The 17034-nt window shown below is 37.6% G+C and overlaps 3 protein-coding genes across 3 annotated transcripts; 1 reads left to right on the forward strand and 2 right to left on the reverse strand.

Annotated features, from left to right (window-relative positions):
• Positions 1-642: 642 nt before the first annotated feature.
• LOC121769925 lies at positions 643-2884 on the reverse strand. Its single transcript, XM_042166708.1, has 5 exons — positions 2408-2884; positions 1890-1989; positions 1669-1792; positions 1036-1131; positions 643-966 (listed from the first exon to the last, which is right to left on the reverse strand). The coding sequence occupies exons 1-5, from the start codon at positions 2760-2762 to the stop codon at positions 829-831; spliced, it is 813 nt and encodes a 270-aa protein (XP_042022642.1). The 5' UTR covers positions 2763-2884; the 3' UTR covers positions 643-828.
• Positions 2885-3709: 825 nt separating this feature from the next.
• LOC121769924 (pentatricopeptide repeat-containing protein At1g01970-like) lies at positions 3710-6247 on the reverse strand. Its single transcript, XM_042166707.1, has 2 exons — positions 5663-6247; positions 3710-4857 (listed from the first exon to the last, which is right to left on the reverse strand). Exons 1-2 carry the CDS (start codon positions 6095-6097, stop codon positions 4093-4095), a joined length of 1200 nt encoding a protein of 399 aa, XP_042022641.1. The 5' UTR covers positions 6098-6247; the 3' UTR covers positions 3710-4092.
• Positions 6248-10212: 3965 nt separating this feature from the next.
• Positions 10213-14081, forward strand: LOC121769923 (protein argonaute 7-like). Its single transcript, XM_042166705.1, has 3 exons — positions 10213-10755; positions 11201-12431; positions 12510-14081. The coding sequence occupies exons 1-3, from the start codon at positions 10368-10370 to the stop codon at positions 13957-13959; spliced, it is 3069 nt and encodes a 1022-aa protein (XP_042022639.1). The 5' UTR covers positions 10213-10367; the 3' UTR covers positions 13960-14081.
• Positions 14082-17034: the final 2953 nt, after the last annotated feature.

A 17034-nucleotide genomic window follows, 5' to 3' on the forward strand; every position in this document is an offset into this window, starting at 1 on the left:
GTTTGACTTTGAGCTTATATTATGCTTGTATGAATTGGTTTTTTTGGCTAATTATGATTTAAAGCTAACATTGACGGTGTAAAACAAATAAGTCGGAAATTTTACTACAGATAGTTGGATATTTTGTTTGGGGTTTTCAATTAAAGACGAAAGCGATTGAAGTAATTCATTATTTGATGGTAGTATTATTGGAAACATTAGCAATGATAGAAATATTTCGACATGTGATTAGAGCTGTAGAATCTGATTCTCATCTGACTTTTGGGTTTAACGAGATAAAAAAGGATTCGGTGATGAAGAATCCATTACCGAATATCCTCTAATTTTTTAGGGATTTGAGTGTATTTAGGTATATTGGGACTCCAATATCATCCTTGGCAAGTATTTTAAATAACATTGGAAGTTCATGTATATAAATTCAAGGAGAAATGCCTAAAAAGGACCATCAAATTTAGTCAAATTTTGATCTCCCTCGCAACTTTAAAAAATGGTCAATTATTATATCATAACATTGATATGCCATCCTACTACAACTTTGAAAATAAACTTTCAGAAAAACAAAATACGTTGAGGGTAGTATAATTGAAATGATTAAACATGGCCCAGCTCGGCTGCTTTTCCCAATCTCATAAAACAGAAAACTAACAGATAGAATCAAGTTCCACTCCAGTTTGGATGTAAAAAATCCCCATTATATACAGTATAATCAGTATAGTGTTGAATCGTCCTATCAATATTAGCTTCACAAGAAATTATAGAGCTGTATGTGTGTGTACGTATGTGTGTATGCAACTATGCATTTGTGACCCAACTACCATTCCAGAACCTTCAAGCCAAGTCCTCTTCATCTTCGAGGGAGTGTTTACGCGCCCCAAGGTCAAGCTTAAGGCTCTCTGGCAGAGGCGGCGTTCTACCCCGATGGAACAAGACAGCAAGAGCCCTATTCTTTTGGCAAAGATCAAACACCTGCAACCAAATCATGGTTAATATTGAAAATGCATACAGTGTAGAATTCGGTTCGACATAGCTGCTTACTGATGAAGCTTCTATCTCTGCAACACCTTCACAAGCTTGCCCTCCTCCTTGAAGCAGATCACAGTACCTTGCAGCTTCATTTTGATCTTCGAATACCTTTGGTTAAGCACAGAGTTTTTAGAAGCCAAGTACCATATTCAGAAAATCGACTGATTTGAAAACTAGATAATGAGGATATTATTCTCTAGTTTTGATTTGGGGGAATCAAGACCCTGATTCCTTCAGTGGGTGTTTGGTTGTATCTTTTTGTTGATTTTCTTCCTAAATTTGGGTTTGGACTCCCCCATTTGGGCCTTTTCGTAGACAGTCCAGACCTTGAGTTAACTTTCCGCTTAGATCATCTGGTGCTTTCCTTTAGAAACAAAACTATCCAGCTGCAGATTTTTAAATAAGGGAATAACACAATCCCATCCACGAAAATACACTGCAATCCTTTAGAAATTAAGAACAATATGATGCTTAAGCATAAAAATGGTCAAGTTCGAGGCACTACAACTCTCACGGTCTCTCCCCTATTCCTATATTATAGCCAACTCTTCATTTGACTTCCAAGTGCCATATTGTTTCTAATGTCCTAATGAAATAAGCTTCGAACGAAACAGGACATAGGAACAATAAGTAAAGTGACTTTACCAGAACACCCTCTCGAACATCCTCAACAAGCATATGAAATTTGGTACTGGTTCCTGGCTGCTTTGACTTGTTTTGCTTCTTCCCTCCTTTACAAAACAGAAGTCCAAGCTCTTTCTCAACTTCACTGCATAAAAAATAAGCCCTGAGGAACACTGGGAGGGAGTACTGATGCAGAGCAAACACATAAAAGTACAAGACATGGAAATTAAAACCTGAATCACCTGCGGTTTCTTCTAGTTTTCATTGTGCATAGTTGGTTTTCTTGGTGAGTCAGCACATAGACAGATTTTGAGGACTCTTGCCAAGGATTTGCCTCCAATACTGCACATATATATGACATTCAGAAAAAAAGTTTGCATTGCAGACAGAACTTATCACCAGTGGCCACTTCAAGCAGAACTAAGTAGCATTTATCCAAAGATAACGAGGATATTAGTTATACCATTAACCGTTCCTAATCAGTTATAACCAAGATGATCAATATTCATAATCAGGGGGGAGAGATTTTCATAGTTTATGTATTTACTGTATCTCAAACGGCTACAATTTCAAACACGCATTCAACCATAATTGAGCTAAGTGCTGCCGATTAGCTTGGTTTTCGAATAAGCTGGCTGAAGAGAAGTATATACTCAAATTAATTATCTATAACAATTGCTAACTCAAATTAATCATCTCTAAAAATTGCTAACAATTAAATTAGGTAAAGCAAAAATTTCAACAACATTAGCAAACTCACCATCGTAGCTACTACTATCGAAACTTTGCTGGAGATGGCGACGCATAACATAAGCGTGCGAGGAGACCTGCTTGACAAACTCATCGGAAGTTCCAGGGATCGTACCGTCCATCCGCAGCGCTCTCTCCAGGTCCTCATCTCGGCGTTGATTTCCCCCTTCCTGATCAGCTTCCCCGTCCGATTTAGAGTAAATTCGCATGTTGTGATGTCTTCCGAGAAAATCATATGGCGATCCAAATCCGCCAATTGGTTTTCTGCATGTGAACGATACAGCCTTGGGCCGCCGGCGGTGGTAGTGGTGGTTGCAGCGGAGCGGCGGCACGATAGATGGCGATACTGATGACAGAGAATCCATAATTGACGGTATCGCGCTTCGTAACTCTGTACAAATTTCTGTGTACTGTATGTGTATGTGTATGTATATGGTTGCGGAAATCTGTAGAAATAGTGGAGCTCGGAGAATTAGATTGGAAGAAATGGAGTATGCAGCAGATTCATGTTTTTAAAGATATTTTTCGGTCTGCGTTGAAGTCGGGTCGGGTCGGTGCAAACAAGAAATGGAAATTGGACACGGCTCAGGAGTCAAAGTCCACGTGTAGCCGCACTCCATCGATCGTGGAAAATAAAAGGCCAAAAAGTAATTAAGTTACTGTATTTATTTATGTTTAGAGAATTTTGGAGCGAGTTATATATATGTCCGCGCTTATTTATTTTATTATTCATTTTGAAGCATAATGATAAATAATTTATTGAAATAATTAGTATCGTCTCCAAATCGAACAAGGAAACATTGTCGTCGTCGCAGACGACCACACAATTTGTTACGTTCAAGAAAATTAATGAGGCGTGTGTAATGTATAGATGTAAAAGATGGGATAAATGTTACTCCTAGTATACTGTTCATATGAGCTACAACTGTAAGTCTGTAACCTAGATTATTTTGTGATTTATTAATGACCCAACTGATTTTAGTTACATAGTCTTATACTTGACTCGAAAAATGCAGATAAAGCCCTGTAATAATAGATTCAAAAATCTATCCGACAATTTCATTGCTCTTATTTTTCTATTAAAGGCTAAATACCACTTCATGTCTCAAATGTGTAGCGGTTTTTTAGCTCCCAAATTGATACTAGTACTTAAATTATTTGACTTGCACAAAATTTCAAAAAATAATACTCCAGTCTCCAGGTAGATATAACTTCAGTGGATACAGAGTTTTATTAACATTTTCATCATGTAAAAAAAAGTTATTTTGTTGTAACTTGTAAGATATATGCGTTGGAAAGTTGAGAAGACATGTAACAAATAAATCTCATATTCCAAACTCATGATAATTTCTTTTTGCAAAATCTATGTAACAAATAAGTAACTGATGCAAGCTATATATACAGAGGGTGTTGATGAGTTGTTGGTTCCTGCTTCTTTTTGCAGCAGCAAGGTTGAAACTGACACATCTGCAACATGAATACACAATCTTGCATTACTCAATGCAACCACTCTCGAACGAATATGGGTCCGGCTGAAAGGAAGAGCGGTCAACACCTGCACTTCTGAGCTCCTCAAGGCTGTATGAACGATAATGTAACCCGAATAGCAAAAGAAACAAATGCCAGAGGAAAACTGTGCAGACTATCCATGACTAGTAAGGGGTCGGGATGGTGAGCTACAAACTAGCTCATGCATCATCCAGAAGAGAAATCCTTCAGCACGTGTTCGACCTCTTCTACGACCCCTAGCCTACGGAACCATTGCACCAGTAAACTCGAAGACTCCTTTCCTAGCATCACATTGTCTCTTTCCAACTCTATCAGCAGATCCAATGCCTCTTTCAGTCTGTTCTCCTTCTCGTAAGCAGCCAACACCAAGGCCGTGCATTTGTCATTAGGCTCCAGATCAGATTTCCTCATATTCTCAAATGCAATACGAGCTTCACGGGTTTTCCCTGACGCAACGTACGCGTTTATGAGAAGCCCACATACCTTGGCATCGGGAATGATGCCTGCAATTTGGATCGCATCAAAGACCCTCTGAGAGCCTTGGCTGTCGCCTAGCATCGAGTAGGCTCTCAGCAGCGCCTTGTAAACTTCTCGAGGTGCATAGATTTGCCGGGCTTCCATCTCTCGCAATGAGCTCTCTGCTGAGGTTAGTTTCCCAGCTCTGATGTAGGCCATCACAATCGAGCCATACGATCTCTTGTCCAGTAGCACGCCAAGCAACTTCATCTCTTCAAATGTGTCTTCGGCCATCTTCAGATTACCGGCCTTGCTGTACATGTGCACTAAAGCAGTTAGAGTTACCTGATCACACATAAGACCTCGGCTCTTCATGGCCTCCAAAGCACGTTCAGCTTCTCCCAACCTGTCTTGCTTTGCATAACCGTGAATGATCTTGGTATAATCACGAATGTTAGCTTCAAAAGATTCTTCTGTAAGGGCATATTCAACAATCTAAGAAATAAGAAACAGAGTTGGATTAAAAATTGTTACTACTTCACCTCAAAGAAAAAGTTGAGTACTAAAAATTATGTATAAAAGCAAGAGTGCGACATGCAGTGGAAGATCAGAGTATTGGACTTTGGAGGTGACGCTCCTATTAAGTCTTCCACGTCAAAACAGGAGATGACCCCGACAAACAGGAGCAAAACAAGAACTATAACTACCCATCCCCTCAAAATCTGGTTATTTTGTTCCTTGTCCAAACAAGACACTCATATTAAGCCTTCCTCGTCACAACAGGACACACATATTAAGCCTTCCTCGTCACAACAGGACACACATATTAAGCCTTCCTCGTCGCAACAAGACAATGTAGAGGGGAAGCCAACAGGGAGTAAATCTGGCTCACAACTAAAGATGAGGAAAACAAGAACTATAACTACCAATCCCCTCAAACTCCGTCCATGGTGGGTAGCTATGTCTTCTCCAAATAAGATGCTGCAAAAAACAACCGAGCTGCCTAGACTATGAGATTCACTAATGATATTCATCATCAAAGTGTGTATGTATGCTCTCCTAAGCCATATAGAAGTAACTTGAGCTATCATTCAAACACACTGGAAATTTTCAACAACTCTAACCTTTTTTAATACAACTAATTCACATTCAACCAGCATCTAATACACATTTCCAACCAAGACAAGAAAAACATCAAGTTTCACACGCCAAAATCCTCACAACAGAAAAATATCAATCTTAAACAATTCAAGAAGGCTTCAATTCATAGAAACAATCGCGGAAAAAGAAAATACCAAACCTCAAAATAGAGGTAATGATTCAAGCGCTCCAATTCTTTAAGAACAGCAAGCCAATCAGCTCTCTGCGGCTTCGTGCTCCTCACCCAAGCCGCCAACATTCGAGGAACGCTCCCATTTTCAGTTGAGAAGCAAATGATTTCTTTCATCAACGCCTTGCACCGATTCGTCATCTTCGGCGGTAATTGAGAGATAGCAAGCTTCTGCGCATCACTCAAATTGGGGCCCGCCCTCACACGCTTAAGGGCCCGCCTCTCCATCTCTCTAACTCCATTTCCACTATCTCCGCCGACATTTATTCGATTGAAAACCAGAAACTTATGCGAATGGGGTTTCCGAATTCCGAATGCTGAGTTGTGAAGCAAATCTGAAGTTTTGTAGCTTAATGTGCAGATAGGGCTGGGCGTGAAGGAAAATTTTGGCGCGAGAGAAGCCATAATTGAGGGTTGTTACATGGATTTGGAATTCATTGATAGGGGCAAAGGGGCAAATTCATTCTGGTGCAGTTGTTGAATTGATTCATTCAGTGGAACACCAAATTTACTAGGGATTTTGACTTCATTTTACTCGCAGCAGATTCTTCTTCTCTTTTTAATTTGTCATTGTGTAGTTTTTACTTATTTTTAGAATTAATGCAAATTTTAATAAGGAAATGACTAATAAGAGGATCTTCAAAATACTAAGAGCATCCGCAATGGCGGATTTCTCTACGCACGTCCGCCATTAAACGTGAGAGGCGCGGATGCGGACGTCCACTGCGGACACCGCATATCCGCGGCCTTCCGGCGACGTCCGCCATTGCAGAGCCACGACGGACGTCCCGATTTTTAAATTTTTAATTTTTTTTAAAAAAACTCTATATATACAGCTCGTTGAACTTCATTTCATTTGCACCCCTTGTTTTAACGAGTTTGCATGCATGCGCCAACAACAAGCTCATATTCGACTCCAAAACGATATAATTGAAGAGTCATGCACGCGGAGGGGCGCATGTTGAAATTTTATAATGTAATTTGTTTTAAAAAAATTTTGTTGAACTGTATTTTTTTTATTTTTTTTTATTTAATGAAATTATCATTGCATTTTCTCCGTCCGTATTCGTGTCGAAATTCTATTTTCATATATTGTTTAATTTGGTGAATTAGTGATTTTTTTTAATTGTGGATGTCCGTCGGGATGTCCTTAGGGATATCTGTCATTGTGCAGTGGGATGTCCTTATGACGTGACAGTGTAGTGGGATGTCCTTATGACGTGGCAAGAGGTGTTTTTGTGAAGTCCGTCAGGTGTCCGCGCTGGACATCCGCACCATTGCGGATGCTCTAAGAACAATTGAAATAACACTATAAATTGCGATTACATGGTATTCGACAAGAAGAATTCAATTCTTCTTCTCCAAACTCCAATATATTTATAGATCATTTCGACTTAGGAGAATAAACAAAAGTATCAACTAAGGATTGAAAATTTTATGAAGATCGATATTTGTTTTGTTTTTTAGTTTTGTATTTAAACTTTACGATATGAATCTTCTATCTAGATTAATAAATAATTCACTAAAAATCAAGAAAAACGATTTTATCTTTAGTTTTTAATAAGTTTCAAATATCCATGTTCTAAAGCACTGCTAGCAATATTCACTGTGTAACATGACTGGATTAAAAATTAAATAGTACTACTAATAAATAATTTGAAATATAAACGAGATAATAATGAATAATTGATTAAATATCACGCAACAATAGGCCCATTATGGCCCAGAAAATGAAAAGCCCATGAGTAGCCAATCACATCAAATTCAAATAGGCCCAATCATCCAAAACAATTATCATCACAGTGATTGAGTTGGGCCATACTATTATCATCAAAATTTATATTATGATATACTTTTTGTTGTCTCCTTAATGGCGATTATGCCATGTTGATGAATAATTACGATAGTTCAATATTTTGTTTGCTTGGAAAATTATAACACTCGAGATAGTTATATTTCAATGGCAATTATTCATAATTCATATACTCCGTATTACTAAAATTTAACACTTCTTAATGAATATAATAACTTGTATGACAAAAGAGTTTCTAATTAAAATATAATCACAAAAATAATACTCATATACATGCATTTGGATTTTCGCGTTTGTTTATTTGATTTTATAGCATTTTTTATTATTCTAAAACTGCTCTTCAAGAAAGAACATTTTTTAAGCAGGCGCATTGTGGTCCATCTCAATTAATTTAATACTACTAACTTATAATATGGGTAAATGTTTTAATCATTAAAGAAATTAAAATGGCGTCCATATTTCAAAGCACAAGAATGAACATGTTGATAAAAGCTGAGGCAAAAAAGTGGCTGAAAGCAGAAAGTAGGACATATATTTGAGGAGTAAAACTTAAACTAGTGCATACTGTTGTAGACTCCCTATAAGTATTTATCAAATAAATATAAAGAAAAATTACTAAATTAAATAATCAAATAGCAGTAGTCCGATAACATTAACTTTCTAAACCCCCAAAAAGATTTAAAGTGAAAAAAAAAAGAGAATTGACTTATTTGAATGATCCTATAGCTCTAGACCTTTTACTTTGTTTTGTCATCATGATTATTGATGATGTGTCAAAGGTGGTTCGGCGCCATAATAAATTGCTTCCATTTTATGATGGATTATTCATCCAATATTATATATTCTCTTTGTTCACAAAGTACGAGTATTTTTCATATAGTAATTGATAAATGTTTATTTTCCTATTTAAAGTGGATAAAAGATAGAGAATGTGTGATGTTTATATGGAGTAGTATATTTTCTGTTGATATAAATAAGATGACGTTTATATTCATTCAACTGAAAAAAAGGAAGTGGAGCAGAATTTTTTAGCCCCAAAACGGTCCAGTCCAATTTAATCGTAAATGAAAGTATTTTGGTAACTGTTTGGATTAGTGAAAGTCATTTTGATAGCACAACCCAGACCCTCCCAAATTAAAATAAGAAATTATCTAATTCAGATTATTTAAACTAAAATAATCTTAAAATAACCTTCTATTTTATCCTAATTTTGAATCAAAACAATCTAAATATAATCTATGGATTTTCTAAACATAACCTTCATATCTAATTATTTAATTATACACTACGATTTAGTTAGGCATTTCAATCATGACCTACAATAATTTGTATTCTAAATATATTTTGCAGGCGTCGATATATATACGAAACAAAATCTAACAAGAAGATCCAAACAAGTCCAAAAGGGTCGGCTTCCAAGTTTTCCATTTGACCAAAGTTAGGAAAATATAGTGAAATAATAAATGATACTCCTCAATATGAAGTGGAGTAATAAAACATTACTATTGTTTTCATAATAATTCTATGTCTTACATAAAAATATAAATAGTCACCTAATCATTAATCGACACGTTTCATATAGTCTACCTAAGTGGAGTATATATCAATATCCGGGAGTATAATCAACCTAATCTAAATCACAATTTATTATAAGGTGATATATAGCCATTCTTATCTATTAATCGAGATAAACACTTAAGTGTTACTCATACGGAGTATTATTTAATTCATTAGTATGTAATCATCTTCTTGATTACACTCTTTCGTCCCTTAAATTTTGTCGTGTCTTGATTGAACACGAGTTTTGAAAAATATAATAGAAATTGAGTTTGGAAAAATTACAATTTTTTGAAGCGGACTAAAATAGAAATAAGTGACAAATGTTTAGAAAGTGAAGAAATTGTTTAGAAAGTGAAGAGTTGTAGTAGTATTTTTTAATGAGTAGCATATAAACTCCCAATTTATATGATTCCTGTATGAGAATAAAGTTAAATACGCACTGAATAATTTGAATTTGATTTATATGTAGCAAGAATCTATTTTTCTTAATGCTTGCCCAAAAATCTCAAATTCAACTAATCTTTCTTGTCCTAAACATTAACGCCCTCAAAACCCTCATCTCATCCTTTAAAACTGCTTAAAATAATCGTGAATTCGGCAAAACAACGATAATGACAACCACGACGGTTATTACGATGTTCATTGAATATAATGATGATTAAACAAAACATTACATTTCTTACATTCCTTTTTACTGAATAATCTAATAGTTTAGCTTGGTAGTTAATATGGAATGATCAGATGCAAGTTCAATCAAAATCAAGATTATTATAAGTCATTAGTCAGTTGAGAAAGCACAAAAGCATACACCAAAAAGCTCAGTTCTTGACTTCAAAGACAAAAGGCCAAAGATTATACTACTAATATTTCTTTCAAGGTCAAAAAGAAACAGACAATATAAGTACAAACACTAAAGACTCCTATGTTTTGATGCAAAACCAACACAGTTTCACGGCCATAGAATGAATAATGCTCTCATCAAAATATAATCTTTTTTTGAGGGTATCATCAAAATCCATTCTTTTTTCAAAGGGTATCAACAAAAATCTAATCTTGATTAGAAACAAGAAACTTCGTTGTTGTTTTTTTTATTAAAAAAAAATCATATTTTTCTGTTTTTGACAAAGGTGAAAAAATGGCCCACCTTTTACCTCCTGACTATTAGCATTTCCCAGTATCTTTAAAACCACTGAGCAGCAAAAGTAGAGAGCAAAATAAACTCAGTCTGTCTGCTCTCTCTTTATCTCTCTTTCTCTAGAGGGAAAAGGAATTAACTTAACCATTAATTGCTGCTTCTGTTTCATGAATATAGGCCCTTCTGCTGACTCCTTAAGCTCTCTCCCTCTCAAACAAGTCATGGAAGAAGAAGATGAATCCAATACCAGCACCAAATGCACTCCCAAAACTATGAGTTTTAGAGAGAGGGGAGAGAGAGCTTACACCTATCACCACCACCGCCACCACCACCTGTTGCAGAATTCATACACCTTTGGCTATGGCTTTGGATTTGGCTACCAAAATCAATACCAAAATTTCCCTGCTTTGCTACCTCTGCCTCCAACCATACCTCTGCAGCTCACAGCTTTCAATCAAAATCACACCTTTGGACACAAATCCCATCTTCGGAGAGGTGTATGTAGCCCTGCTCTTGCAACTTCCTCGGATTACCATGTTCAAGATTTCCCTGCAGGTAAAAAATGAAAAAAAAACACAGGTTTAAATTAAAACCCTTTTCTTGTTTTGATTTTCTTGAATATGGGGTTTTTTTCAATCTTTATCTTTGTTATGTTAGTGTACTAGTATTTCGTATTGCATGTTTGGTTGCAGCATGTTAACTCATTCTGTGCTCACTGCTCAGCAAACAAATTAAAAAAGGAATCTTGGTGGTTAGTTCAACCTTAAAGACCTCATTTTTCAAATGTTGTATATATTCTTGAATTCCAAATGTCCTATCACTACTATTGTAGTGTTTTTGTGACTAAATAACCATTATGACAAAAAAAAGGATTGGTACTATAAATTGGCCTAGTTGATGATTGATTTGATGCTATAGTTTTTGCTTGAGTTTTTGTAAATAATTTGATGATTGATTATATAGTTATTGCTTAAGTTGTGGGAGACTTTTTGTTGTTTAGGTAAAAGAGAAATAAAAAATCCAGTTAGCATGCCTTATAACAGGAAGGAAAATGGGAGAAAGAAATCAGATTCTAAGGCCATGCCATATGCAATAGCAAGAAGGCCAGACTCTGGTGGGGTGGAAGGGAGAGTTGTCACTCTTCTTGCTAACCATTTCCTAGTCAAGTTCAGCCCGTCCCACCGGGTTTTCCATTACGATGTTGAGATATCTCCGAGTCCCTCAAAGGACATTGCGCGTAGAATCAAGAAGAAGCTGGTTGAGGAGCATCCAAGCCTCTTATCTGGTGCTCTCCCTGTATATGATGGCCGGAGGACTCTATACAGCCCTGTTGAGTTCCAAGACGATAGGCTCGAGTTCTTCATCAGCCTCCCGGTATCTATAGGTAAAACTTCTGTGGATGAAGTGGTGGACTTGTCACAGAAGAAGCAGGAGCATAAGATCTTTCGAGTAAATATCAAGCTCGTGTCAAAGTTGGATGGGAAAGTTCTGAGCAGCTATTTGGATAGCAAAGGAGATGATGCCACACCTCTCCCTCAGGAGTACATCCATGCTCTTGATGTGGTGCTGAGGGAGGGGCCGGCGGATAAGTGCATTGCCTCAGGGAGGTCATTCTACTCTCGTTTGATGGGAGGGGCGAAGGAGATCGGAGGAGGAGCCATTGCATATAGAGGGTTTTTTCAGAGCCTGAGGCCAACACAGCAAGGTCTTGCCCTCAATGTGGATTTCTCTGTGACAGCTTTCCACGAGAGCATCGGAGTGATCCCTTACTTGCAGAAACGATTCGACTTCATGCACGACGTCTGCCAAACAAAGGCAAGGTGCTTGACAGCCGAAGAGAGGAAGGAGGTTGAGAGGGCCCTTAAGAATATCCGGATCTTTGTCTGCCATAGAGAGACGGTGCAGAGATATCGAGTCCATAGCTTAACCGAGGAAGTTACTGAGAATCTATGGTTCCCTGATAGAGATGGTTCAAGTTTGAGGCTTTTACATTATTTCAAAGATCACTATGATTATGATGTGCAGTATAGAAATCTGCCGTGTTTGCAGATTAGTAGGAGGAAGCCTTGCTATCTACCTATGGAGCTTTGTGTAATCTGTGAAGGGCAGAAGTTTTTCGGGAAGCTATCGGATGATCAGACCGCGAAGCTCCTCAAAATGGGCTGTCAACGGCCGTTACAACGCAAGGCTATCATCGATGGAGTCATGCATGGGCCAGCCGGACCAACAAGGTAGTGTTCATCTTCGATTTTTTTTGCCTTCTTTGGTGAAAGATCGTGTTTTTCATGAGATTGTCCGTTTATCAACAGTGGGAGCATGGTGAACGAGTTCAAGCTGCATGTGGCTAGAGAGATGACACAGTTGAAAGGGAGAATCCTTTACCCTCCGAAGCTCAAGCTCGGACACAGTGGCCATGTGAGGAATCTGACCCCATCGCGCCACGACTGTCAATGGAACCTCCTAGACAGCCATGTCTTCGAGGGCACGTGCGTGAAGAGGTGGGCGATCATAAGCTTTGGCGGCTCGACTGATCAGAAATCCGGCATCCCAAGATTCATAAACCAGCTATGCCAAAGGTGTGAACAGTTGGGAATTTTCCTAAACAAGAGCACTGTGATTAGCCCTCTCTTTGAGCCAATGCATGTTCTTGCAAATGCCAAAGTGTTGGAATCAAAGCTGAGGAAGATTCACAAGGCTGCCTTCAACAATCTGCAGCTCCTTATATGTGTGATGGAGAGGAAACACAAGGGATACGCAGACTTGAAACGGATCGCTGAGACGAGCATTGGTGTATTGAGCCAGTGCTGCCTCTACTCGAATCTTGGCAGGCCGAGCTCGCAGTTCCTCGCCAACATAGCCCTCAAGATCAACGCCAAAGTCGGGGGTTGCACGGTCGCATTGTACAACTCGTTGCCTTGCCAAATGCCGAGGCTCTTCAAGCACGATGAGCCGGTCATCTTCATGGGAGCCGATGTGACTCACCCCCACCCGTTGGATGACAGCAGCCCCTCCGTTGCTGCGGTTGTGGGAAGTGTGAACTGGCCGGCCGCGAATAAGTACGCATCGCGGATGAGATCACAAACGCACCGGCAAGAGATCATACAAGATTTGGCCTCAATGGTTAAGGAGATATTGGATGACTTCTATGAAGAGCTCTCCCAACTCCCGAGGCGAATCATGTTCTTCCGAGACGGGGTGAGCGAGACGCAGTTCAACAAGGTGCTCCACGATGAGCTAGAGGCGATACGGCGTGCCTGCTCGAAGTTCCCTGCCTATGACCCACCGATCACGTTTTTCGTGGTCCAAAAGCGGCACCACACGCGTCTCTTCCCGTGTGAGGGAGCCGATCCGTCTCAATCCAACGACGAGAACGTGCATCCAGGGACGGTCGTGGATACAGTGATCACGCACCCCCGGGAGTTTGACTTCTACCTCTGCAGCCACTGGGGCGTGAAGGGGACGAGCCGACCGATACACTACCACGTGCTGTGGGACGAGAGCGGCTTCTCGTCCGACGAAGCGCAGAAATTGGTTTATAACCTATGCTATACCTTTGTGAGGTGCACTAAGCCAATCTCGTTGGTTCCGCCGGCCTACTATGCGCACCTTGCAGCGTACAGGGGCCGGCTGTACCTCGAGCGCTCGGATTCAGGAACTACGAGCTCGACAAGCCCCACCGTGTCGCGGTCGGCCCCGCCGCAGGCAATTCCCTTGCCTAAACTTAGTGATAATATTAGGAAGCTAATGTTTTACTGCTGATTTTGGCGGGAAAATCAGAAACAAAATTAGGTCTGATTTAGACCTTCATGATGATGATGCGTTATAGTGTCATCCATCACAGACCTATTCTTACTGATCTTATACTATTTTTTCTTCTCATAGTTTGATCAGATTTCAATTTTCTACTATGTTGGTATAATGATACTATTTGCTAATACTACATGATTAACTAATTTTGTAAGTGCAAATACTTGATTCAAAAGATTTTTGTTTTTTTTAGTGTGCATGATGATGTAAGAAGAGATTTTGGGGTAACACTGCCAACAAATGACAAATCATGTGATGTTTGTAGTTGAAACATAACATGACAAAATTGAAAGCGTTGAAGAAATTGATGTTCCAAAAAGCAATTATAATGTTTGATGAAATTATCCAAGGATGGTTCTATATGGATAAATGCTATCTTATCAAAGCTACATCCACGCCGCAATGTTAGTGATAAATCAAATTGATATGATTTTTATTTGAATTTAGTTAGATCCAAAGTATGAATTGATTGGATTAAAAATATGACAAGATCACATTATAGTAGTAGAAGAATATGGAGAGGATGAAAGTACGATATTACCCTCCATGCAAAACATGGGTTGATGTCAGTGAAAAAGATAGAAACTTTGTATGTTAGTTGTATATGGATGGGTGATTTGGAATTTAGTGTGCAATAATGGTAGGGAGATGGATGGAACTAAACCTAGCAATAGCATAATGGAGTTGACATGAATGGAGTTATGGAGATCTGTCACTCAAATATTAAGCTGAAGCACAAGGTCTCTACAAATTAGGTCTCCTTGAGGCAAAAGAATCCTTTTTGATAGCACCAGAAATTTTGAATAGTCACATAACTGCAGTCTGGAGGAGAGAGAGGGAAACACAGAATGTGTCATTGGTTGAAGATGAAGACTGCTCAGAATTGAAGAATGAACAGATATAAAGTAACAAGTAAAAGTAGATCTGACTAAAAAGCTCTCTGCCCTCATTTTTCATAAATTGACAACCCCATTCATATACTCCTTTTTCTTAATTAATTACATGCCTGTTATTAATTACTACAGTACATGATATCAACTCAAATCAATTCTCACTTCTTTTTGTAAATCAGGTTAAATGGAATCTCCATAGCAATCAAAATTTTACATTCTGAGTTTGAGATTTAAGAATTCAATTTTCTTATTACTAGTGGAGATGAAAAAACTGGTTACATGAAATTTGATGAATTTGGTGCATTTCAATAAGTTGAGAAATGAGCAAACAAAAGATGAATAAGGTTAATAAGTAGAGACAAAAGGCAAAAAAGAGAGAAGGAAATGGATGAATTCCCCTTTTGTCTATTGTTCAAATTTTGGTATGCTGCCCTCTCTCTTACTACCTTTTATTTGTATTCACTTATTATAGGTTTGTACAACTTATGTCTCTAGCTTTCTTATGTAATTTTACAGTATGCTCAGAGAACTCTGCAAATAAATGGGGACCCAATTGTATGCAAACTTCAATTATAACCTGCCAGTATGTCCTTGCTTTCATTCATTTAATTTTAACCCAATAATAACCAAAACTCAAATCATATAAACCAATTAATACCATTAAATTTGTTGATCTAATGGTTATAAATCATTCTATGTGAATATATATATAGGGGTACATTAAAAATGATAACATCTCTTAAAGTGACACCGTGACACTACGTAGCCTGCAATATTATAAACGCTACACTGCAATAGTATAAACGATACGCTGCAATCTATAGTTTGCAGTCTAGTATATTGGGTATTGCAGACGGGCATATTGGATGTGATCAATTGCTAACTAATTACCTTAACCATTAGATTAGAAGATCTAGTGGTTAAAATATTGCCAAGTGTATTATATTTTAAATTTAAATAATTTAAATTTAAATGGTATTAATGTCAATTCTAATAATAACTAACTATTTACTCTCTCCTCAAAATCATTTCAAAACTTTAAATTTATGTAACTCTCTCAATTTAAATTATTTTTTTTGCAAAAAGTACATCAATTAAAGATAATTTTATAAGGATTCTAACGAGATCTCAGTTGCATATGTTCCGAAGACGTTCGAATGATGAAATTTGATAATTCTTATTTTAGTTTTCTTATATGTTAATAAACATATTTTATCAATAAAGGCATCAAACAATCTCAATAAAAATGTGTTAGATATTTTTTGGTACTTGTGTTGAGATTCTCATGTCAGTGTGTTGATATTTGAATACATTATGTTGATATTAAAAAACCACGAAAATTATAATATATTAACTAAATGACGATCTTACCCATTTGTTGATATTTTGTCAACTATTTATTGAAATTCGTGAGGTTTAATCTCATCCATTCATTTTAAAATCTAAGGGTGTAGATTTGGTCTTAATTTTGGATTATGATATTATAAGTAATAGAAGATGACCATATATATATATATATATATATATATATATATATATATATGGTAGTGATCAAGATATAACTAATCTTAAGTGTATAACTAAAGAACAAATCTCAGCCACACATCTTAATACTTCAAATTAATCTTATGGCTTAAATAATCTTGTAGATTTTTATAAAAAATAATAGCCAAAGGGCATTTTTGGAATTCAATATCTCAAATGTATCAACGTGAATTGTGTTCTGCGCATTTGTAGAATCTGAATCTGAATTGTCTCCGGCCACCGCCATGGCCGGCCTCTCCGCCGCCGCCGCCGCCACCGCACATGCGCCGGTTCTTCCCCTGAAGGCGTCCTCCGCCGGGCAGTTCGCGGCGATGACGGCTGCGGTGAACACCATTTTAGATGACGGCAATAACTTGATAATTACTTAGTTATTGCATTTGGATTGGGTGACTTCATTACTCAGTTTTAGGATTTTCTTCCTATGTACTAGTTGAATTAGGTATATGGCTGGTGTAATTCTCCAAAAATAATTATAACTTGATCAGAAATTGGATGCTTAGATGTATGTCTGAGTTGATGAATCCATAACCTTGATAAGAGAAGTGCATGCTAAAAGAGCCGTGGTGTTTCTCAATGGAGAAATTGTCAA

This window comes from Salvia splendens, chromosome 16, assembly GCF_004379255.2.
Source record: "Salvia splendens isolate huo1 chromosome 16, SspV2, whole genome shotgun sequence".
Taxonomy (NCBI): Eukaryota; Viridiplantae; Streptophyta; class Magnoliopsida; order Lamiales; family Lamiaceae; genus Salvia; species Salvia splendens.